Source organism: Chiroxiphia lanceolata, chromosome 6, assembly GCF_009829145.1.
Source record: "Chiroxiphia lanceolata isolate bChiLan1 chromosome 6, bChiLan1.pri, whole genome shotgun sequence".
Lineage (NCBI taxonomy): Eukaryota > Metazoa > Chordata > Aves > Passeriformes > Pipridae > Chiroxiphia > Chiroxiphia lanceolata.
In genome coordinates, this window is record NC_045642.1 from 9378212 (window position 1) to 9398698 (window position 20487).

General features: G+C 38.3%; 1 protein-coding gene across 1 annotated transcript in view; it reads left to right on the forward strand.

The window, feature by feature from the left end:
• PPFIBP2 (PPFIA binding protein 2) overlaps positions 1 to 20487 on the forward strand; it is a 101313-nt gene that overhangs the window by 31471 nt on the left and 49355 nt on the right. The window contains exon 3 of the mRNA XM_032690193.1: positions 732 to 946. Coding sequence (XP_032546084.1) covers positions 732 to 946 — 215 coding nt within the window. The remainder of the gene's footprint in view (positions 1 to 731; positions 947 to 20487) is intronic.

The following is a 20487-nucleotide window of genomic DNA, read 5'->3' on the forward strand; positions in this document are numbered from 1 at the left end:
GAGAAAAGAGAGTTTACTTTAGTGTGCATCTCATTGAAATACAAGGTATTAAGACAAAAGGATTTAGAGATATTAGAATTTATATTATTTATAATCCTTCCATAAGTGAGATATGTTTTTTACTGTGCTTAATGTTGTTAAGAAAATAACATTGGTGCTGGAGGGCTGGCAGGAGGGAGGTGTTGTAATTTAGAGATCTTTTTGTAATTTAGAGAGCTAGCAAAGTTTTATGTGCCATTTTTATTGCTAACTTCTGGTGGGTTGTTCTTTGTGGGAGTTTTAAACCTGCCCACAGTCATATATTTTCCTAGATCTGGTAACATGATCTATTTTGATCTAAGTTACTTCTCAAAGGACTGCATCAGTTGTTCTTACATTGCTTAACACTGCTCTGTGTAGGGACTTCTGTGTAGCTGAGAAGTTAGTGACATCTCATGGCAACCGTGGAAAATTACAGGTGACTTGAGAGAAAGGTTTTGGCCTTAACAGGCATTGCAAATGTTTTCTAGGTCAAATTTCTTTTTTAATATGCTTGTACATCCCTTTCACATTTAATTCTCCAGTGCTCGTGATTTATCTAGAAACCAATGCAAGTGTTTCTAAGCCTGAAATACTGGTATTCGTCAGTGAGCATCTGAAGCCCAAAAGTTGTAGTGTGTAGTATCTGTGTATTTGTCACCTACGAAACAATTATGCAACGTTATTGTCTCTCCTGTTTTTATTTGTTTTAGGTACAAAGTCAGCTACAGAGTATGCTAATGGTGGTTATGATATTGTGTCGCCTGCTCCATCAGTGTACTTGGGCACATTTCAAATTCTGCATCTCCTGGAAGATCTAAAGATGGCATTGGAAATGCTGGAGGATCCTCAGGAGAAAGAGGCATTGAGAAATCAAATTCCAGGGGCCACAGCAGTGTGTCTGCGGGCATGGTTCGAAGAGAATCTGGTGAGTAGCTATTTGAGCTTTTCCATTTTATTTGCAATGGAAACAATGGATTGGTTCAAGTATTTTCATATTGCTGCTTTATGTGCTGATTACCAGAGCAATGCAGATGAGAAGTTGATAAAATACCTTATTTTGTCCCTGGTGAGGGAAAGGATGGTAAAAATTAACTACAACAAAAGTTGCCTTTTCCGTGGGTTATTTTCGGTTTGGTTTACTTTGGTTCATTCTTTGCTGGAGGTAACAAATTTATAAATAGTTAGAAAACTTTAAATTTTTAAAGTATCAATTTGGTGTATCAATCAGTGTCATTGTCTGTTGAAGGAAGAAATTCAGACTGGATGATTCTCCTGTCCTTTTCTTTAACTATCCATATTACAAACCTCCAGAGTATCTTGTACACCAGACAGAGGTGGTAAATCCAGGAAAACTCTTGATTCTGCAGGTGAGACACTCATATTGGGATAGATGGGCAATAAACCTTTGGCTGTACTGGGAAAGACTGAGGCTTACCAGGTGAGGAGTAGATCTTCAGACAGACCTCTAAAGAGGAGGGACATTATGGATATAAAGGAATAGAAACAGCAGGTCCTGCCACAACACCAAGCCTGACACTGCTAGTGAATGGTGGTGTTCCTCAGGTGTAAAAGCTACTTGTCACTGTCTCAACATGAGAAAAGTTTTCTAGGTGAATGGATTTTCTTCTGGTTTTTGTCAATGGATGTGACCTTTTATGTAATTTGTCCTGTGGTTTATGTTTTAGTGTTTATCTTCTGCTGTAGCTGCCGTGTGTCAATTGTAACCTGATGTTGTTGGAAACGTAGTTGCTTTTGTTTGAACTTGTCAGCTGCTGGTTTGTCGGCATTCTTCACAGAGTGCAGGACTGTGGCTGGAAAATCCTGTTTGGGTCCATATGAGAGAAAGGAATGAGAATTTGGTACCAGGTTTGAAAACAAAAGGTGTCGGCAATGTTTGATTTGGATTTATAGTATTAGCTTTTGGATTTAGATATCCTTAGTCCAGCTCTTACTGAATTCCTGCCTTAGCAGAAATGTTTATGTGTATTCGAGTTATTGCAATGTTTTAGTGCATAAAAGACATAAATTTTCAGAGTTGTTCACAATAAAGTTAGCCCTAGACCACCAAGTTGAAGAGTTTGAATCTGGTAATCTGGCTTTTGGTCTTCTAGTGCAGAAATATTGAGCTCACTTTGCAGCCCTGCAACGTAGGTACCCTTCGATGCTTTGACTTCTCATATTAACTATGTCTCTTCTATTTCATGGGTAACCAGCCAAAACAGAAGCCACAGACTTCTGCCTTTTAGACTTGCAGTTCACTGATGTCCTAAAAGCCTTGTCTACTGCAAAAAGAGTAGTATTTGTTTGATAAAGGAACTGGGGAGTCTGGATTCAGGGCCAACAGAACAGGGGAAATTAATGGCATAGAGTATCTCTAGTACACTATGTTGAGATCACTGTTTTTAAAATATTTTGCCATGTTCCGTGTCAAGGGAGGGTAGGGCACAGCTGCTGTGACTGTTATTTGAAAATGGATAGTAATCCGTGTATTTGTAGAGCTTTCTCATATTTTTTTAAGTGCAAATAATTTGTAAGCGTGCACATAACTTCCGTGATCTTTGAATTTGGGAGAGCTTTCTCCACTGACAAGCTGCAGTTCCACTTGGAAATTGGGAATAAATCTGATAAAATTTGGGTCAGTTCAGTGAAATGGAATATGTATTTCGTAGTTATGTCCCATACTGAAATTTCTTTCATTCCAGCCCAGAGCTATGAAACATGACACTTAGTATGTGGATAAGGACAGTTGAGGTACTAAGCTATAGAGAATGAGAACTCTCTGTCTCCATGAATCCATTCACATTGGAAGCCTCAAATGAAGTTTGGTAATCATTACTCTGTGAAATGCAGAAGTGGCATTAAGTAAACCTCACTCAATTGCCATGGTTTAAACACATCAGGATGGAAACAGTTTGCTGATTTATTAAAAACATAATTAATTAGAGATCAGGAAACTATATACTTAGGACCAACATCAGCAATACATTAGATAACCCATAATACTAAATGCTTAAGAAGTGTTGAGGAACACCTACAAATTTCTAAATGCAGCCCTAAAACTAATTCCAGAAAGTTAAAATGCCACAGACATGCGCACACACATTCACAGTTACACATTTCCTCTCTCACAGCTGTGTTGGTTACAAGCATGACCAGCCTCTTCTGTGGATGTGGGTTCCCCTAATTTACACACATCTCCTCACACACGTGGTTGCTTTAGCTTTTGTGTGTACCCGTGGAGTACTGATGCCTTTGAGCTTTTTTTTTAGAGCTATTGCAGGTTGGAGAGGGCCTTTTTTTTTTTTGTGGGTGATTAATTCCACGTCTGTTTTCTTTGGAGGTCCATGCACCTTCCTTTGAAGCTGGAGGGCTGCTCTAGCATGTAACTGAATAGCTTTAGAGACTACAGCAATTGCTTTGTTTCTAACATTTTGCATAAATAGGTGTCAAAAATATTCCCAGCTTACACTGGTTAGGCATGCAGTGGAAACTAAAGAGAAAAAAAGCAATCTGATGTTTATTTTAAAAGCAGATAAGCATGCTTCATTCAAGAAGAGAGTGTTATTTTATGATTCTTCTTCACTTAAATGTGTAATTAGATATAGTATTAAAAAATTGTTGCAGCTGCCGTTGTTAATGAAGAATACAAACGATGTGCCTTATGGAAATAATTTGAGTATGTGTTTTGCTACTGCCCCATATTGCTTTTATGGGAAACCACAGAAAGGGAAGTCAGAAAGATGACTTGAGACTCATTCCTGCTGGATAGTATCAAACACCAGCATTTAACAGCATTTGGGTTTGAGCAGAATATGGAATTACTGATTAGTCAGGAAGTTTCTGTGATGATTATGGATGCTAGAGCTGATCTCACCTTCGTTCAGTTCCATAGCAGCAAACTATGGAATTTATCAGACATGCAATACCACCAAATTATGTTTGATGGTTTGATCAATTGGATTATTTACTTTTTTTAACCAATGGTAGCTGTTATGCTCTTTGGTCTGTCTGCTGTAGGTGTGAATACCAAATCTGTGGGAAAATTCAGATATTTGACATCATGTTTTATACCTGATACTGCCTTGTTTACTTGCCCTTTTGAGAACATCTCCTTTCTTCTTTTTCTTGAACCATTGGTGATTTATTTCTCTCTAAGGAAGAAACACACCATTTGTGGAACTAAAGGTGTGCTTTTTGATTGTTTCTGTGGTCTGGGATCTATGAACATATCAGGTTCCTGAGTTTGCAGTATAACTGGGCACAGTAACTGTGCTGTCACTGCTCTGAGAGAGATGAAACAGGTTTGACAAAGTTAGCACTGAATTAGAAAGGTTGTTACTGTGTACCATAGAATGAGGATTTTATAGTTTGCTAGAGTTGCACAAATCTTTTGACAAACCTAAATAAAAAATTATTAATTATAGACTTTTAACTACTTAAGAATTGTATTAAAAAAATTCTTCCTTGAAGAGCGTGTCTGAAGTGTTTTATACGGCTTTATGACTGTAAATTCTTTGGCCTTAAAAGCAGAACAAAAAGACCTGGGAATTAGCATGCAGAGTTCATATACAACAAACTTGTGGATGGTGTCAATGCTTCTTGTTAAATATTTTAGTATTGCCAGTGACCACGTGACATATCACAAAGCAGATAGTCATTTCAGCATTAAAAATTAATTGCTGCAGTAACAACAGACTGTGTTTGGCTCTGTGAGCTACGAGAGAATGTATTTGTTTACAGTTTCATAACTCTAAATGAACTTCTACGCTGTTTAATTCTGGTTTTTTATTCCATACATCTTTATGGAACTCTTTTCTGAGTAAAGAGGAACACTACTGTTCTTATAATGGTCCTTGAGCATGAGTGAAGGCCTCATTTTCAGGATTACAGAACACAATCTTCCTCCTAGTGGAACATCTGTGTTTAAAGCACCACTTCATGATGTAGTTTTATTTACTGACCCTTAAAGTGTTGATTTTTGAAAACCCATTAGTATTTTCCTCAGTACGGGGTTGGGGGGTTTTTTTGTTTCTTGGAAGCCTAAGTCTGAAAATCTTTCTAAATATTCTAAATTTGAGGAAACAGAAAGGGGAGAAGAGCATAGGAAATAGTAGAGGAATGTGTGTTAGAGGCATTTTTAAATATAATGTGATTTGCCTTATGATATATGTTGTGCCTTGTTTCTTTTCATGATCTGTTTTATTGGTAAAACCAGAGACTTTTTAGCAGAAACAGGATAAACTCCTTAGAGTCTTGACTGCTATTTGTCATGATTAAAGTTCAAAAGAGATTGTTTACACTGTGTGTTAAAATGAAGGGATTTTTTTTCTCCAGTGTGTTCACAGGGACTTGGATTAAAAGTTCAGAATTCTGACTTGGTGGAGTTTGTGAAGTTTTGAACTTACTTCAAAGTTTTATTTTAAGCATGTGTTGAAGTGCTCTGCTGAAACATAATCACTGGTCTCTCTATTTCACTTTTGTCTGAGATTCATTTCACAGAGTTATCTGTCCAGAGCAGAGACAGAAAACAACTGCACTTCAGGGCACTTCCATGTACTTGAAAACGTGCTTTTATAAAAGTATCAATAGCATTTTTCAGCAACAGCTGAGTGGGAATCTTAGCAGTGCCAATTAAAGCCAGTATATTTGTCTGCTGGTAGATTTGACTGTGGAACTCAACTGTTGAGAGCCATGATGGAACTATATATAGCTGAATCTTCCCGTTGCCAAGTGGTATTAACACATGTTAAATTGAAAATGGAGCAGTAGAGCCTGCTTGGGATAGTGTAGAAAAGCCGTCATTCTGAAAGCATTCGTGTTTATTTTTGCCAGCTCGAAACATTAGATGGGTTATGTTTTCTGAGGAGGAGTCAAAGTTGTATGACCCAGTCCTCCAGCTCCTTTTCAATGAGTTGATGATGCAAGGAAGCCCTGAACTGGAAGATTTGGTCGCCTCAGAGTTCCCCAAGCGTGTTAGAGCAATTCATGGTACACGAGAAACAGCAGAGAAACGTCCTTCATATGTGCAGCTAGTTCTGAATACTAGAGAGTGCCCTGGAGCTGGTGGAACAGGGCTGTACAGAGCTTGCATGGAATTTTTGTAAACCAGGCCTAACATTTTCAGTGTTCTGTAGTTGTTTTTTGTCTGGGAGCAAACCAGACAAACCAGACACCTCTCCCTGTGCCTGCTCACTGCAGTAGCTCTCAGCAGAGGTAGGAGTCTTCTCTGTGTGAAGAACTGATAGAAGCTTAAAATAGTTTTGCAGCAAGCAGGGCTGATTTACATCTCTTTCTTAAAATGAGATTAGGTTTTGGCTGCTTCTTTCACCTTTGTAACGATCAGTAATGTTTAACAGAGCCACCTTAAACTACAATGACCAGAAGTGCTCGAACAGAATTGTGTTATGGCCTTAGGCTTACAGTACTCATGGAAGAAAGGTCGTATTCCTGTTCATCTTTCCTTTTGTGTCTGATGTAATATATGGTGTCCCTTTTTCATTTCATGTTATGATCTGTCACTAGAATTTCCAGCTGTTTTGGCTTTTCACGGATTTAAATATTATGCACTGCATTAATTTAACAAACATTAATGCATAAATGTAAAGAGTAAGAAGTATCTACCTTTTGAAGTGGAGATAGAGGAAACATAGGAAAATGTTTTCCATAAAGTAATTAACAGAGGGGCTGGTAAGAGAAATTAATTAATTAAACAATGGTGCTGACAGAAACGATGGAAAGGTAATGGTCACATAAAGAAGATGGGGACAAAGTTTTCTTTTAAAAAGTCCTGTATTGATTCAGGTATTACCTGAATGTTAGAGAAACAGCGTAACATTTCTATATATTTTTTTATATATAAACTCTATTCAGATTACACAGAATTTGGGTAGGTTGATTTACCTCATTTGCTAAATTTTATGAGTTATGACAAACATGGCAGTAACGTATCGACAACAAAATTATTTCATTCTCTCTTGGATTAGTGTGCTAATAACAGCAGTAAACAGACCTGTATTTAGTTAAAGTGCCCCTAAATATATTTTCAGGTTTTGTGATCTTTCAAAAACAGAAGCAAATTATGCTTATTTTAGACACATTGTACATATATGTTGGCATGCTGCTCTTCTTCATGAGTAGATCAGCAATGTGCTTTATTTTCCTAAATAATTAAATACTTAAGAAGAAATTTATGAATATTTGTACATTCCTTATCAGAAATAAGGACTTGTAAAGGTGTATCTGCAGCTTATTCTGGTTTGAATCTTGTTACAATTTTTTTCTGTTCTGAAATTTAGAAGAGAAAATCTGATGTGTGTCATAGTGAGGAGAGGCAAAATGTTACCTCCAATGTTGTTGATATATGTGCAAGTATTTGGTAAATATCCTGTTCCAAATGTTTCATATACTGACTTACTGCATGTTTAGTAGTTTCAGCAGTGCTTTGAAACCTTTCAGACTGGAAACTAAACCTGAATTATTGTAATGTGTTGTGTGGTAGGATGTAAATATATATCTTTAATTATTTTCTCTACATATCAGTGCACTCTTGCATATAACAACTGGGGGAAACGTTCACAGGGGTTTTGATGTTCTGCTAAGTAGAAAATATCTTTTACTTTTCATGTAAAAATATAGTACTCAAGTTTCTTACGATCTACATTCTCTTCTAAATAAGCTTCATCCAAAAAGTCATATTTTCTTGTAGAACTTGGACTGAGAAAAGCATTTCAGTATATGGCAAGGAATGTTTGAAACTGCCAAGAATGTGCAAATGTCTGTGAATGAATTAATAAACAGTAACTTCATCTAAGCATCAGTAATACATTGTGCAAGCCAAGGGAAGAGAGCTACTTATTGCTTGAGCAGTAACCTGAAAGGACATGGTAGTGCTGGAGATATGTGATATCATACAGCCTGCAGATGGGAATGGCTCCAGAGATGTCAGCACCTGTTTGAAGTATTACCTCCTCCTCCCCCAAATATGGAATAAGAATAAGGGTTAACCATGCTGGCATGGAACTAATGGCCATCTAAATCTGTTTAATTCTGAAATACAGATTTTAATCAAAGAATTAAGCCATTACGATTGAGTGTATTTTATGCTGGGAAAGGATTATTTGTTCATGTATCTACATAATGTTATTTGTTGTCTGTTTCCCAGGACATGTTTTTTTTTTTTTTAAATTATCACAAGTAAAGCAAATTTGCTCATCCACAGAATGCAGTATTTTTTTTCCTTTTGTTCCAAGAATTTCTTATTTCTCTTGTGACTTAGGCATTATTATTAGTGATGATTAAGACTCTAAGACACATTTCCTTTCTGGAAATAATTCATCTAGATTCCTGAAGCCATTGCTCACCATGAAAAAGGAATTTCTTCCTCCATTGTTTTCTGCACAAATGGCCTGAATTTCTTTATACACAAGTTTTCTCATGTTTTCTCTCTCTTTCTTCAGTCTGAAGCTCTCACATATTTCTGCAGCGTGAGAATGACATCTGTGAATTGGCATGCTGAAAAAAATTTTCCTTTTTAAAATCTGGTCCTAATCCCTTTGTTTCCAAACCAGCCCAAACACTAGGACTGGAAAAAACATGTAGGAAAAGTTGATATTAGTTCTTGGGAATGGGCAAATTTTTGTTTCATGTCCATCCTCAGCTGGACTCCCCTGATGAGGCTGGGAAGATTCATAGCTGGACATTGCATCTCTTGGCCTAAGAAGCCAAGTTTGTTTTCTTTTAGTGTTTTCAGAGGCTGATGGGTTTTGAAACCAAAATGATCTCTAAGTTACTGCTGAAAGGGCAGACAGGTGCTATGGTCCAGGGACTTGGACCTGTTGGACACTGAAGAACTGCTCTGATTCCTATTCCTTTGTTCTCTGATTTTCCAGGAAATTCAATGGCAGTAGAACTCTATTGACCATTTGCATTTGTGCTGCTCTGAGAGATCACAAAAGCATGTATTTTATCACAGACTTAACTGAATAAAAAGTAAAATTGCTAAAACAACAATAATAAATATATTTTTATAATGTTCATTGAGCCACAGTTGGGTGGAAGAAAGAGGGACAAACAACTCTGTGCTTTCTCAGCTCAGTGTTGGTGGAAGAGAGAATACACCAGACAGTCAGATTGCCTTTTCCTCCGCAGTTCTAAGAGGATTTGTGGATATTTTCTTCCCTCCTCATAGGCCTGGAATGGAGGGACATGAGAAGCCTAACTGAATGTTTAAAGCATTCTGATACTTCCAGTTTCAAAGCTCTTGCAGCATGTTTATTTACTATTTGAAACATTTAAAATCTCGTTGAAGTATTTGACATGCTGACTAACAGAGTACTGGGTCATTTAGCTGGGTGTTTTTTATGGGTTGTGTATCAGCAGACCTTCTTGTGACTAGCACCTTTGGTGTTCTGCAAACTGAGTTTTTACTTTTATCAACACTGGCAGGAGTCAGCAGTTATCTATGGAAGTAGAGAATTGGCAAAGAAATCCTAATGGGTTTTCATACAGGTTGTAGGGTATATAAACTTCGTTAACTTTAAACATTTTAGTGCTCAAAATTGCATTTGTATTGGAGACAACACTAAGAAAAACAATTTGTTGGGGAAGGGAGCAATAGCTGGATCACTCTCTGTGGGGTAAAACTTGAAGGTGGTGGTTTTTCAGTAGTAGTGTGGCATTTTTGTTTGTTTGATTTTTAACTCTCCACTGAACCAGAAGTTGGTGCTCAGTGAAGAACTGCACGCAGACATGGATTTCCTGAAAATAAGAAAAACATACAGTGGTAACCTGATGAAGCAATCCTCAGGTTTCAACATAGTTTCCTTATTTTCACACTGCTCAGAGAGACTAACCTGCTTTTCTAGTGAAATGGAAAAGCATTCTAAGCAAATCTGGGGCAATTGATTTGCATTCAGTTGGTATCTGAAACTTGCAGGCCAAAGCTCAAGCAGGACGTAAAGTTCAGCGTGCAGGTGACAGGCTCAGAGTGAGCATGTGACTGTCTGGAATGTATGCTGTCAACATTCGTGGCTGATAAGATGCAGAAAATTCAGACACTTACCTTTTAGTCAGGAAGAATGACTAGCAGAAATCCTTTGCATGAAATCCAGCAGAAATGACAGGGCAGAAATAAGGTATGTTTGTCATTTTTAATTCTTTTGAAAGAAGAAATGGATACTAACCTAACTGCAGGTGGTACACTGAGGCACTAATAAGTGGAGTAATATAGTTTTTTGTAGTTTTTATATGAAAAACAAAATCATTACCTGATAATGCATGGTGGGAGTGTTTTAAGAAAGGCGTTTCCTTCTTCCCTGAAATGAGAGTCTTAGAGCCCATGTTTTGAAACAGATGAAATGTGGAACTTGAGGCACCATAGTGGTGGTGCTATGGGATACACAATACTGTGAGATAAAGTTTGATTTGTTTGCTGTTCTTCATAATTAGATAACAAGTTTTCAGGGGAAAAAATGCCTTAAGCTGTTGGAAGTTCATTATTTAATGTCAAGAGAACCTCTGTTTAGTCTTCAGTTTGTCAGCCATGACAGAGGCTGTAGTGCATAGAGAAGTGTGCTATATTAAGTATTAATTTAGGTTTTTTTTAAAGGACCATTGACAATGTGCTGAGACTTTTGCCAGACAGTGTAAACTATTCAAGAAATAGTTGCCCTCATCAGCTTTAAGATAGCATAAAAACAACCGCATTCTATGCACACAGCAAGCCAAGTCCCCTTCTGATCTGCTTTTTGGAACTGACAGTTCTTTTATCTTATCACATTTACTGATGATTTTAGATATCCTAGCACCTCTAGAAAACTCTTAGCACTAACTTTTTAAAAATTGTGATGTTTTCCTTGTCATGTGACTTTAAATAAGAACAGATAATAAATACACAAAGGAAACCAAAAGTCTAGGTTTATGTTCTTCCCTCTTTGTGTTATGGAAGGTTCTCAAAGAGCTCCATCAGGTCCAAAGGATCAAGAATTGCTGAAACAATAAAAACCCACGTCTCTTGCAGAAATTTCATCACATGTCTGTGACTTCCCCAGCTTGGAATGTGGGTAGATGCCTAAGTGAGGCAGGTCTCAGTAAGAACAGCTTTTCGGGGTATTATACAGCCTCAGACTTCAAGTCCTCTGTATGTCATTGGTGTCATGGGCTACTTTGACACTGGCTCTTCCAAACTGCTGTTTTACTGCTTCTTAAATGCAGGAGTCAGTTTGGTTGTAGAATCTGAAGAAAATGAGGAAATAACTAAACGTTCTGAGATCATCACAAAAATCCCATGGAGACAGCTGTGTTTAGGTCTTAACAGGCATTACCCAAGCAGTTGTCCTTGTGTGTGTAACAATCAGTTTCCCAATTCAAGTCCAAAGCCACTTTTAAGTAGGGGGAGATGCAACATTGAAAACTGGAGTTTACTGGGGGAAAAATTATGAGTTATGAATAAACTACTCTGTGGAGGCACTAGAGGACACCGCAGTAACAGGCAACACTTTTAAACTTCCCTTCTTGCCAGAGCATTGCGTTGCATATGCATTTATCTTGGTGTTGCAAGTTTGAAAACTTGCCATGCTATGAGATTTCAGCTTCAGCAGGAACAGACAAATATCTTGGAAGGGTATCATCATCTTCTGTTAAGATGGAAAATCGCCTCTTTGGCAATAGCAGTATTTATGGGATCATTAACTTATTCACAGGATCGTCCTTGAATTCCTCCTCTTTTATAATGTCTTTTGAGAGGACAGGCAAGTAATTCAAAGAGCAGAGCTTATTTTTAGGTTTAGTCTGAGCCTGAAATAAACTGAGAAGGCTGAGTAGTGTTACAATAAACAGGGAGTAAAACAGAGACAGGAAATAGGGGGTCTTTGGTAATGAGTTCCAGCCACTCTTGAAACAGAAAGCCAGAGAAAGCATTACTTGAAAAATAGTTTCTCAGTGACAGCTTAATAATTTTTAGCTTGTTATTCAACATTAAAGGGGAACAGTTTTTGCAGATTTCTACTGTTCTTGAAAGATCCTTTTTTAAAGATCATTTAGCAAGTTATATTTTTGATGATTTCAGAGTCGCATTGTTCTTGTTGCTAACTGATCTGCTGTTTAAAAAAACCAGATGTTTGGGGGAGAGCCTGAAGTTTATACAGTTGTGTGTTATATATACATCTGTGAGAAGCCTTTGGGATAAGACCGTGGGACAGGGGCAGGAGATTTAGCTTAAAATATGAACAGGCACTGAAGGTTTCAGAAGTTGAGGGTTGAAAGGGGAAGAAATCACAGCTATATCCTGTAGAACAAAGCAGTGCACTCGCTTCCAAAAGTTTCTTTTTAACCCTGGGAATGTAACTGCTGAGATGGGCCCAAAGCATGGATGGTGAGATTGATATTTACAAGCACTTCACGTGGCTAAAGAGGGTAAGTGATTTGCTGGGCTTTTGTTTTCTCTTTCTAAATGCACATTAGCAAAATCTTAGTCAGAATATTCAGCTTTGTGAAAGGAAATGTGTTCAGTGTCTGAGACATAAAATAGTGTAAGTTTCTTCATGAGAAATGAATTAAAGACAATTCTTGATGTAGGAGGAGAAGGCTTACGGGGGGGGGGAGAGAGAATCAGCTGTCTTTGTCTTTAAAAATGAAACTCTAGGATCAAACTTTGAGCAAATGGCAATAGATTCTGGCAAGTGCTCGTGCTTTCCTGAGGTTGCAGTACAACAAAGCAAGTCCTGCATGGGAATGTATGGCAGAAAAAGGAGAGTATGTTTATCATGTTGTGCTTTAAAGTGAAAAATTATTTGCAGTAGCTCTTCACTTAATTGATTCTTCATCGGGGTAACTGTATGAGACCTTTCTGGATGCCTTTGTTTTGGATAAAAATGGTGGTACTTTTTTCTGTGCATGTTACTCTGATAAAATAACGGGTTTTTTTAAAAAAAGACAGTGCTATTTATTTTGTGATGAACTGCCTGAACATAAATTGACTGCATGAGATTGTTTTTGTCTTCCTATAAAAACAAAGTAGATCTGTGTAGTAGTTTTGTCATCTTGGAAAAATCACTTTGCTTTTGTCAGATTTTAGACTTTTTTTATGTTCTAATTATTTATTTTTCAGTGTTAGAGATTATGATTGGGATGTGAATAGATCCCTCATAGTAGGCTGGCTTTTAAATTACTATATGAATTTAATTGTGTGTCATGAAAGCAACACATGTTGTAAGTATACTCTTAAAAATCTGTTTTAACCTGTGTGTACTTTTTTTGCAAATTCTTGTATGTGTGTATGTATACACACATGTATACATATGCACATGCACTCTGTTTTTTTACCGACTGTATAAACATAAAATATAGGTCAATACTTATGTGAAATATGATTAGGAGTTTAATTTGGGTAGTTTCTTGAACTAAATATAAAATATTAATGATCTGTAAGTCTTTAATAAAAGCTTGAGAATCTTGAAGTTAATTTACAAAATATTTACATCAAGTTCTGGAAACTTTTACATTTCTGGAGTGTGTCTGAGTAGGGATTAAATGGGAAGCGAGTGGGATAGTGAAGGAGGAGAGGCAGCAGGAAGTAGCTGTCGGTAGCATTATATATTAGGTTACCCTGTACTCTGTGCAGTTAAAGCTAATTACCTATAAAAAAAGGTGTATTTTGAGCTCACATGTTAATTTGTTAATTAAACGAGGTCATGAATACAGTGTGCCTGCCTGAAATTTCCTGGTGCAAATTTCAATTCTGTGAAGAGAGGTTTGCTAACAAAAAGCTAATAAGGTGTGCTGCTATCAGGTTCTGTGTATTCAGAAAGGGTACTGCATTCAAAGGTAGCACAGAATTTTACAGAAATTAATAATACCCTTGCTGCTGTTGCATGTAATTCCTTTAATGTCAGGTACATAAAGGAGAATATCAGTACTGCTGCTTTTCCTTGCAAGGTCTTTAAAGGGGTGTGCACATGTGGGGGAAGGGAAGAGTACTGAAAATGAGCTTGTGTTGTTGCCAGGAGAACTTAAGCAGTTTGCTCCCAAATTCCTCTGACAAGTGATTTAGAAATAAATTTTTTTGTTTTCCTTTTTTTTTTTTTAAAGTTGAAACAACATAAGTTGCGTATTTAATTCTCACCTTCAAGAATCCCAGTATAACATCTGGCACTGACTGTTACAACATATAAAGATTTCAGTTCCTGCAATCATAAACTGTTGCTCTTTGGCTTATAATAAAAGTAAGAGTTGCTTTCAGAGTAACAAATGGCATTTAACAGAGAATAACTGCAGCAGACTTCCATAAAGCCTTGGTGAAGTGTGCCAGAGCTGGCTCAAATTTCATCATTAGCAGAACTCACTTCAGAGACCAGGATTGGTTTTGCTGTTGCAGTGGTTGGCTAAGACAGACTTGTGTGGTATCTGCGGCCTGGACTGGGTTAGGGCAGTAAACAAATACAAAAATCATGGGATCCAGGCAGGCAAAATGACAGATACAACTGCTGTTTTCAGATGCTTAGAACTGAGGGTCTGGTTTTAAGCAGAGATCTTGTAACATAGTCTGTATAGTAGCATCAGCTGCTGTTGTTTCCGTGCAACAGCAGCAGGGAGAAAGCATTATTTAGATCAAATGGAGATAAGGTGTCACCACACTTCAGTGCTTTCCATTGGACTTCACTGTCTTAACATGACCTGTGGAAATGCTGTGCCAAGAATGGCCAAAGGTGTGGACAGAGTGGGCAGTAAAATGTAAGAGCAGATGGACAGAGCAAAGAAACAATTTAGCCTTGTCTCAGTTCTATGTGAGGCACAGTTCATGTGCTTTCCTTTGTTTGCTATTTTTCTCAACTTTGCTTTTTTTCTGCCTTTTGCCAATAATAAAAATTCCAAATCTGCAGTAGTACCTCTCACAAGAGAAAGAACTTCCTCTGATAATATCTTACCTAATATCAGAAGGACAAAACTCTGCAGTGTGTACAGCTATACTGGACTTCACTGCATGTCATACTTCGATGGCAATTTCAGAATTGTCCCAGTTAGCTTATTTTGCCTGAAAAGCTGAATATCTGACACAGGCACACAGAACCACCCTGGTTTCATGCCATGTTGTAAGAGTTTGTGACAGTGCAGATATTTGAGGATACCTTTTAGTAAGACTGAAAGCCTGGATAAGGAGGTCACGGGAATTATTAAGGGAGACGTGTCTCTCTGTGGTCTGTTTATGGAAGGATATGGAAAAGTCCTTGTGTATGTACAGTGTGCTTTTAACATTACAGCTTGGGCAACAGCACAGTTCCCATCAAGTAGCTGGTGGGCAGTTTGTGGGCAGCATTTTGCAGATAACTAATGTTGGGTTCTTTCAAAAGGCGTAAGCGTGAACCTGTCAATGTTCAAAGTTTCTGTTGCAAACTAAGGAACCTGAGACACCTCCACTACCTGAAGCTGAAAGTGAGCCATTTTCAGCAAATGTTCTTTGGTTCTCCCAAGGGATTTGGGTCAGAGGGTTCACATACAATTTTATGTTGTCCTGTTGCATTATTCTTAATCTTTCCCTCTGACCTTAATTGGAATGCACCATTCCAAATAAAAACAGCACAACTCCCATTTTGGTAGGTAGACATGTAGGCATAACCACAAATTATTAATAAAAATGTTAATATTTACTACAAAAAGTGTTATGGGCTCTCTAAGGATATGTTAAATTAACTGATCTATTTGAACAGGGGTGGATGGAGTCCGAATGGAAGGTCTCCAACATCTGGAAAACTTTGTGCAATGGTCAGATGTCTTATTTGGGAAGAGAGATGCCTTCATGGGAAGTGGGGGCACCTGATAACTGTTGTAGCTTGGTTTAGACTTACCTTTTGAAGTGCTTGCAGCACAAAGCTGATGGTTGACCTGAAATAGGTGTACATTGTTCTTTTGCTTTCCTTTCTTCTGAAGCTGATTCATAACCTGTCTAGCAAGAGGTGGAGTGATCAAACCCATGATATAGCCATTAAGTTCAAGGTACTGAAGGTGAATCTTATGACTTCTGTAAGGATATCTTCCTTTAAATGATGTAACTATCTGGAGGAAAAAAACAGGTATTAGTTTTCAGAAAAATTATCCAGGTAAAATATAAGTATTTGTTCAAAATTCTTTATTTTAATGACTACTAAAATTTACCTGCCTCTGTCTTTGCTTAATTTCAGACTATGCACTGTTAGCTTTTTCAAAGTGACTGCCACTTTCATTTAACCAACCAGTCACAATGGCAAATAAAAAATCCTGCTGTTGATTTACTAATTACTTCCAGATGAAAGGCAAGAATTATAGATCCAGAAATCATGTTCCAGCCTTCTCCTCCTCCTCTCAGGTACACTGAGGGAATGTACATATATTCAGATGGGTGTGTATCTGAGGTAGCATTAACATGCCAAGAGATTAAATTTGTATTGCATCCACAGTCAGAAGCAAATAAAAATGTTTACTGTGTAGGCTGTTCAATCATCACTTCATAATACTACTGTGACTCATAACATAATTCTACTGACCAAAAAGAGAATGACAGAGATGGAAAGACCGTAGTCTTGTAAATATTATCAGCTCCAAATAGGCTGGAAGAAGTCTGTAGTCTACATTTTCTTGTGTTGAAATGTAATACTGCTGTTTGTGTGCTGCTGGTAGTTTGTGGTAAAGCTGACTGGTTGAACTCTGCTGACTCTACTCCTTGTTTTCAGCTTCTGAACTATAACAAAAAGCAATACGTGAAGCATGTCCCTAATCTTCCCCATTAATAGAGTATTATTGTTGCCACAGTCATCCTGTTCAATTATCAGTGGCACTGAAGGTGATTCATGTGACTGAATAAGAAGAGAGGAGGGTTATGACATAATCTGTCTTCTCAAAGAGGCAGATGACTTGTTGAAAAAGCTTACAAATCACCACTTTAACTGACTGCCAGGTTTCTTTTCCCAGCTCCTCCCTGCTCCACAGCCCAGTATGAGATCCATGGTATTCGTGACAAATTTCTGTGTAACAGCTTGCTGATCAACTTCAGAAGTTGGTGGGGTTTGTGTTAAAATTAGCGTTGTTGGAGACTCTTTGGGCTGGAACATCACACACGCTAGGAAAACATAAACTGACCTGTACTGAGCTTCATTACCTTGCAGATGTGCTTGCTTTCAGGGTCTTACTTTTGTAGTCCATCAAGATACAGATAGAAGTTCCCTTACAAAAGCTTCCCAACAGAACCTCTGTAGAGAAACACCATACAACAGTTGTCACTCCGTTCTGACAATAAATTTCATTTTGAATTGTTTCCTATTAAAATAACATGCAAGAAAAAATAACATTCTATGCATAACAGACTCTGAGAAAACTACTGAAAATTAAGATAGCTGAACTGATCAAGCATTTCATCCCTTTCTTGCCATATTCTTTTGTACTTTTGCTGATTACCACCATTTTAAATTAAACCTACAGAATCATTCTCCGAAGTCTGATTTTTTTTTTGTGTCATGTATTCTGAAGGAAAATTTAAGCCCTTTTCTTGGAAAATGACTCTGTAATGACTGGATCATGTAAGTGATACTTAGACACTTAGAAGTTTCCAGCAGCTACCAATATTGTGTTCAGATTAAAGAAAGGAGCGTGTTCCAAAGAGAGATTTGGAAACTAAAAATGAACAAGAAGCTAAAGCAGGTGATGGAATGCAAAAGCTTTGTGTTTGTTTTTTTTTTTTCCTTGCTTTTCTTTTTCTAGAACTGGGTGAATCAGTTGATTTGGAATTGTTTCAGGAAACTTTTCGTGCTAATGCCTTTTGCAGTATGATGTGCATTGAAGTGTACCCAAAATCTCTAAGGAGACCATAATGCAGGTGCTTCAAGAAATTGCTTTGCAACTCCTGGCTTCCCATGGTGTGGACAGGTATACTTTTCACTGGGTAAAAACTGGCTGGAGGGCTGGGCCCAGAGAGTGGTGGTGAATGGAGTTACATCCAGATGGTGGCCAGTCACGGGTGCTGTTCCTCAGGGATCAGTATTGGGTCCATTGAACATCTTCGTGGACAACCTGGGCATTTAGTGCACCCTCAGCAAGTTTGAAGGTAACACCACGTTGGATGGAAGTGTTGGTCTGCTTGTAGGGTAGGAGAGCTCTGTGGAAGGATCTGGTCAGGCTGGATCAATGGGCTGAGACCAGTTGTATGAGGGTCAACAAGGCCAAGTGCTGAGTCCTGCACTTCGGTCATGACAACCCCAGGCAGCACTACAGGCTGGGGGTAGAGTGGCTGGAAAGCTACCTGGCAGCAAAGGACATGGGTGTGGTGGTCAACAGTGGCTGAACATGAGCCAGTGTGTGCCCAGGTGGCCAAGAAGGCCAGTGGATTCCTGGCTTGGATCAGGAATAGTGTGGCCAGCAGGACCAGAGCAGTGATTGTCTTCCTGCACTCAGCACTGGTGAGGCCACATCTTGAGTGCTGTGTCCAGTTCTGGGCCCCTCAGGACAAGGAAGGAATTGAGGTGCTGGAACAAGTCCAGAGAAGGGCAACAAAGCTGGTGAAGTGTCTAGAGAGTAGAGTCCTATGAGAAGCAGCAGAGGGAGCTGGAACTGTTTAGCCTGGAGAAAAGGAGGCTCAGGGGAGACCTTATTGCTCTCTACAACTGCCTGAAAGGAGGATGTAGTGAGATGAGGGTCAGTTTCTTCTGCCAGATAACAAGTGACAGGACAAGAGGAAATGGTCTCAAGTTGTGTCATGGGAGGTTTAGATTAGACATTAGGAAAAATTTCCTCACATAAAGGATTGTAAAACATGGGAACAGACTGCCCAGGGAAATGGTGGAGATGCCATCCCTGGAAGTGTTCAGCAAATGTGTAGATATGGCACTTGAGGACATGGTTTAATGGTACAAATGGAGGAGGTGCTGGTTGCTGGTTAAGGATTCTAGGATTCCCACAGGCAAAGTATTTATGGTATGCAGTTGATTTTTCATCTGCAGTGGTACTACCATCAATGTATTTTCAGCTACCTTGCCTTAGCATATCTTTCCTTCTACTTTGCTATCATGTGTTATCATGAACTTCTTTACATGTTTTATGCAATTTCTCTCATTCTTTCACTATAAGAAACGTAATTAATATTAACATTAACTTATAATTTTTCAAGCCCAGGAAACAATTTTTGGTCTTTAATGCTACATCTTCTGAAATACTAGCTTTGTAGAAAATCTTGTTGATTCAGCCTTTTAGACTTGTGCAACCACATGACCTATGTTTATTGTTTGTGAGCTCTTACACCAGCTGGAATTCATCCATAGCCTTATGTCTTTAGTGTTACAAGTCCTTTATTCAGTTGCTGCTGATACGTGTGACACGTGACTACACTTGCTGTTTCCTCTCAGTGCTGACTTTCACAACTGCAGAATGCACTCCAACCATCCACAGATGGCCTTGGTTCATGTTACATTGTTTTATCTTGTCTTTATACATGCCACGAAGAATTACCAAGTCTGAAACAACTGCTGGGTGTCAATCAGACACTTTTATCTAGCAGGTCATTTTTCTGTCTACTGTACTTTCCTGTACTTATCCAAGCCCTGTCTCACTGACCTATGGGCAGGGTGGATATTTTGGTGTAGTTGTTCCCCCTTCTCTGTTCCCATGGATGATTCACTAGGCTTTACATTGGTATGTAGTGAAATATCTATTGATTCTGTGTTGCACTAATTCTAAATTACGGATTATAAAAAATGTTGAACTCCATTTTGCATTCACGGCAGATTGTTTATGTAACAGTGCATTGGCAATAATGCTTGCACAAGTGGTTACAGGTATGTTTCTTAAATCTAGCCTAGAAAAAATAGCACATGATGGCAGGAGAAAGGGTGCAAAATCTACTTGATTAGGTTCTGGCATTAGGAGACTCTTTTCCTGCCTAGCAACATGCAGTTCTTCCCTGAATACTTGATGTTCTAGGTGCAGGAAAGCCTCCCCAGCCACTGGGTGTGAACCAGAGATATACTGGGGAAGGCTGGTGGGGCTCTCCATTGAGAAAACTCATTTAATGGCATGTAATGAAGTCTTAACCCTAATGGAAACACAGCTGCTAAGGCTAAAGATTTTGGATTCTTAAGTGCAGTGTAAGACTTTGCTCTCTCTGTGGAGTAAGGACCCAGACGGGATGTCTGGCAGGATGATTGAGGATGCAGAGCTGAGGTCAAAGGATTGTCTAGGCAGACATACAGAAATGCATATTGTTTACTTGTAAAGAATCTTTAGTTTCATTACAGTACCACAAGAATTAATAAGGAACGAACTTTAAGACCATAGAGAGTAACTGACTGACTGAATACAGAGGGCCTAAGTTAAACATGTTTTATGAAAACTGGGAGGGGAGTTTAAGGGGTGGGGGTTTTTCTTTAATAACAGGACAAGACTTGAAAAAATTACACTGAGATGTGAGGACAGAAATTCTAAAAAGTTAAAACTAGTTAGGAGAAAAATAGT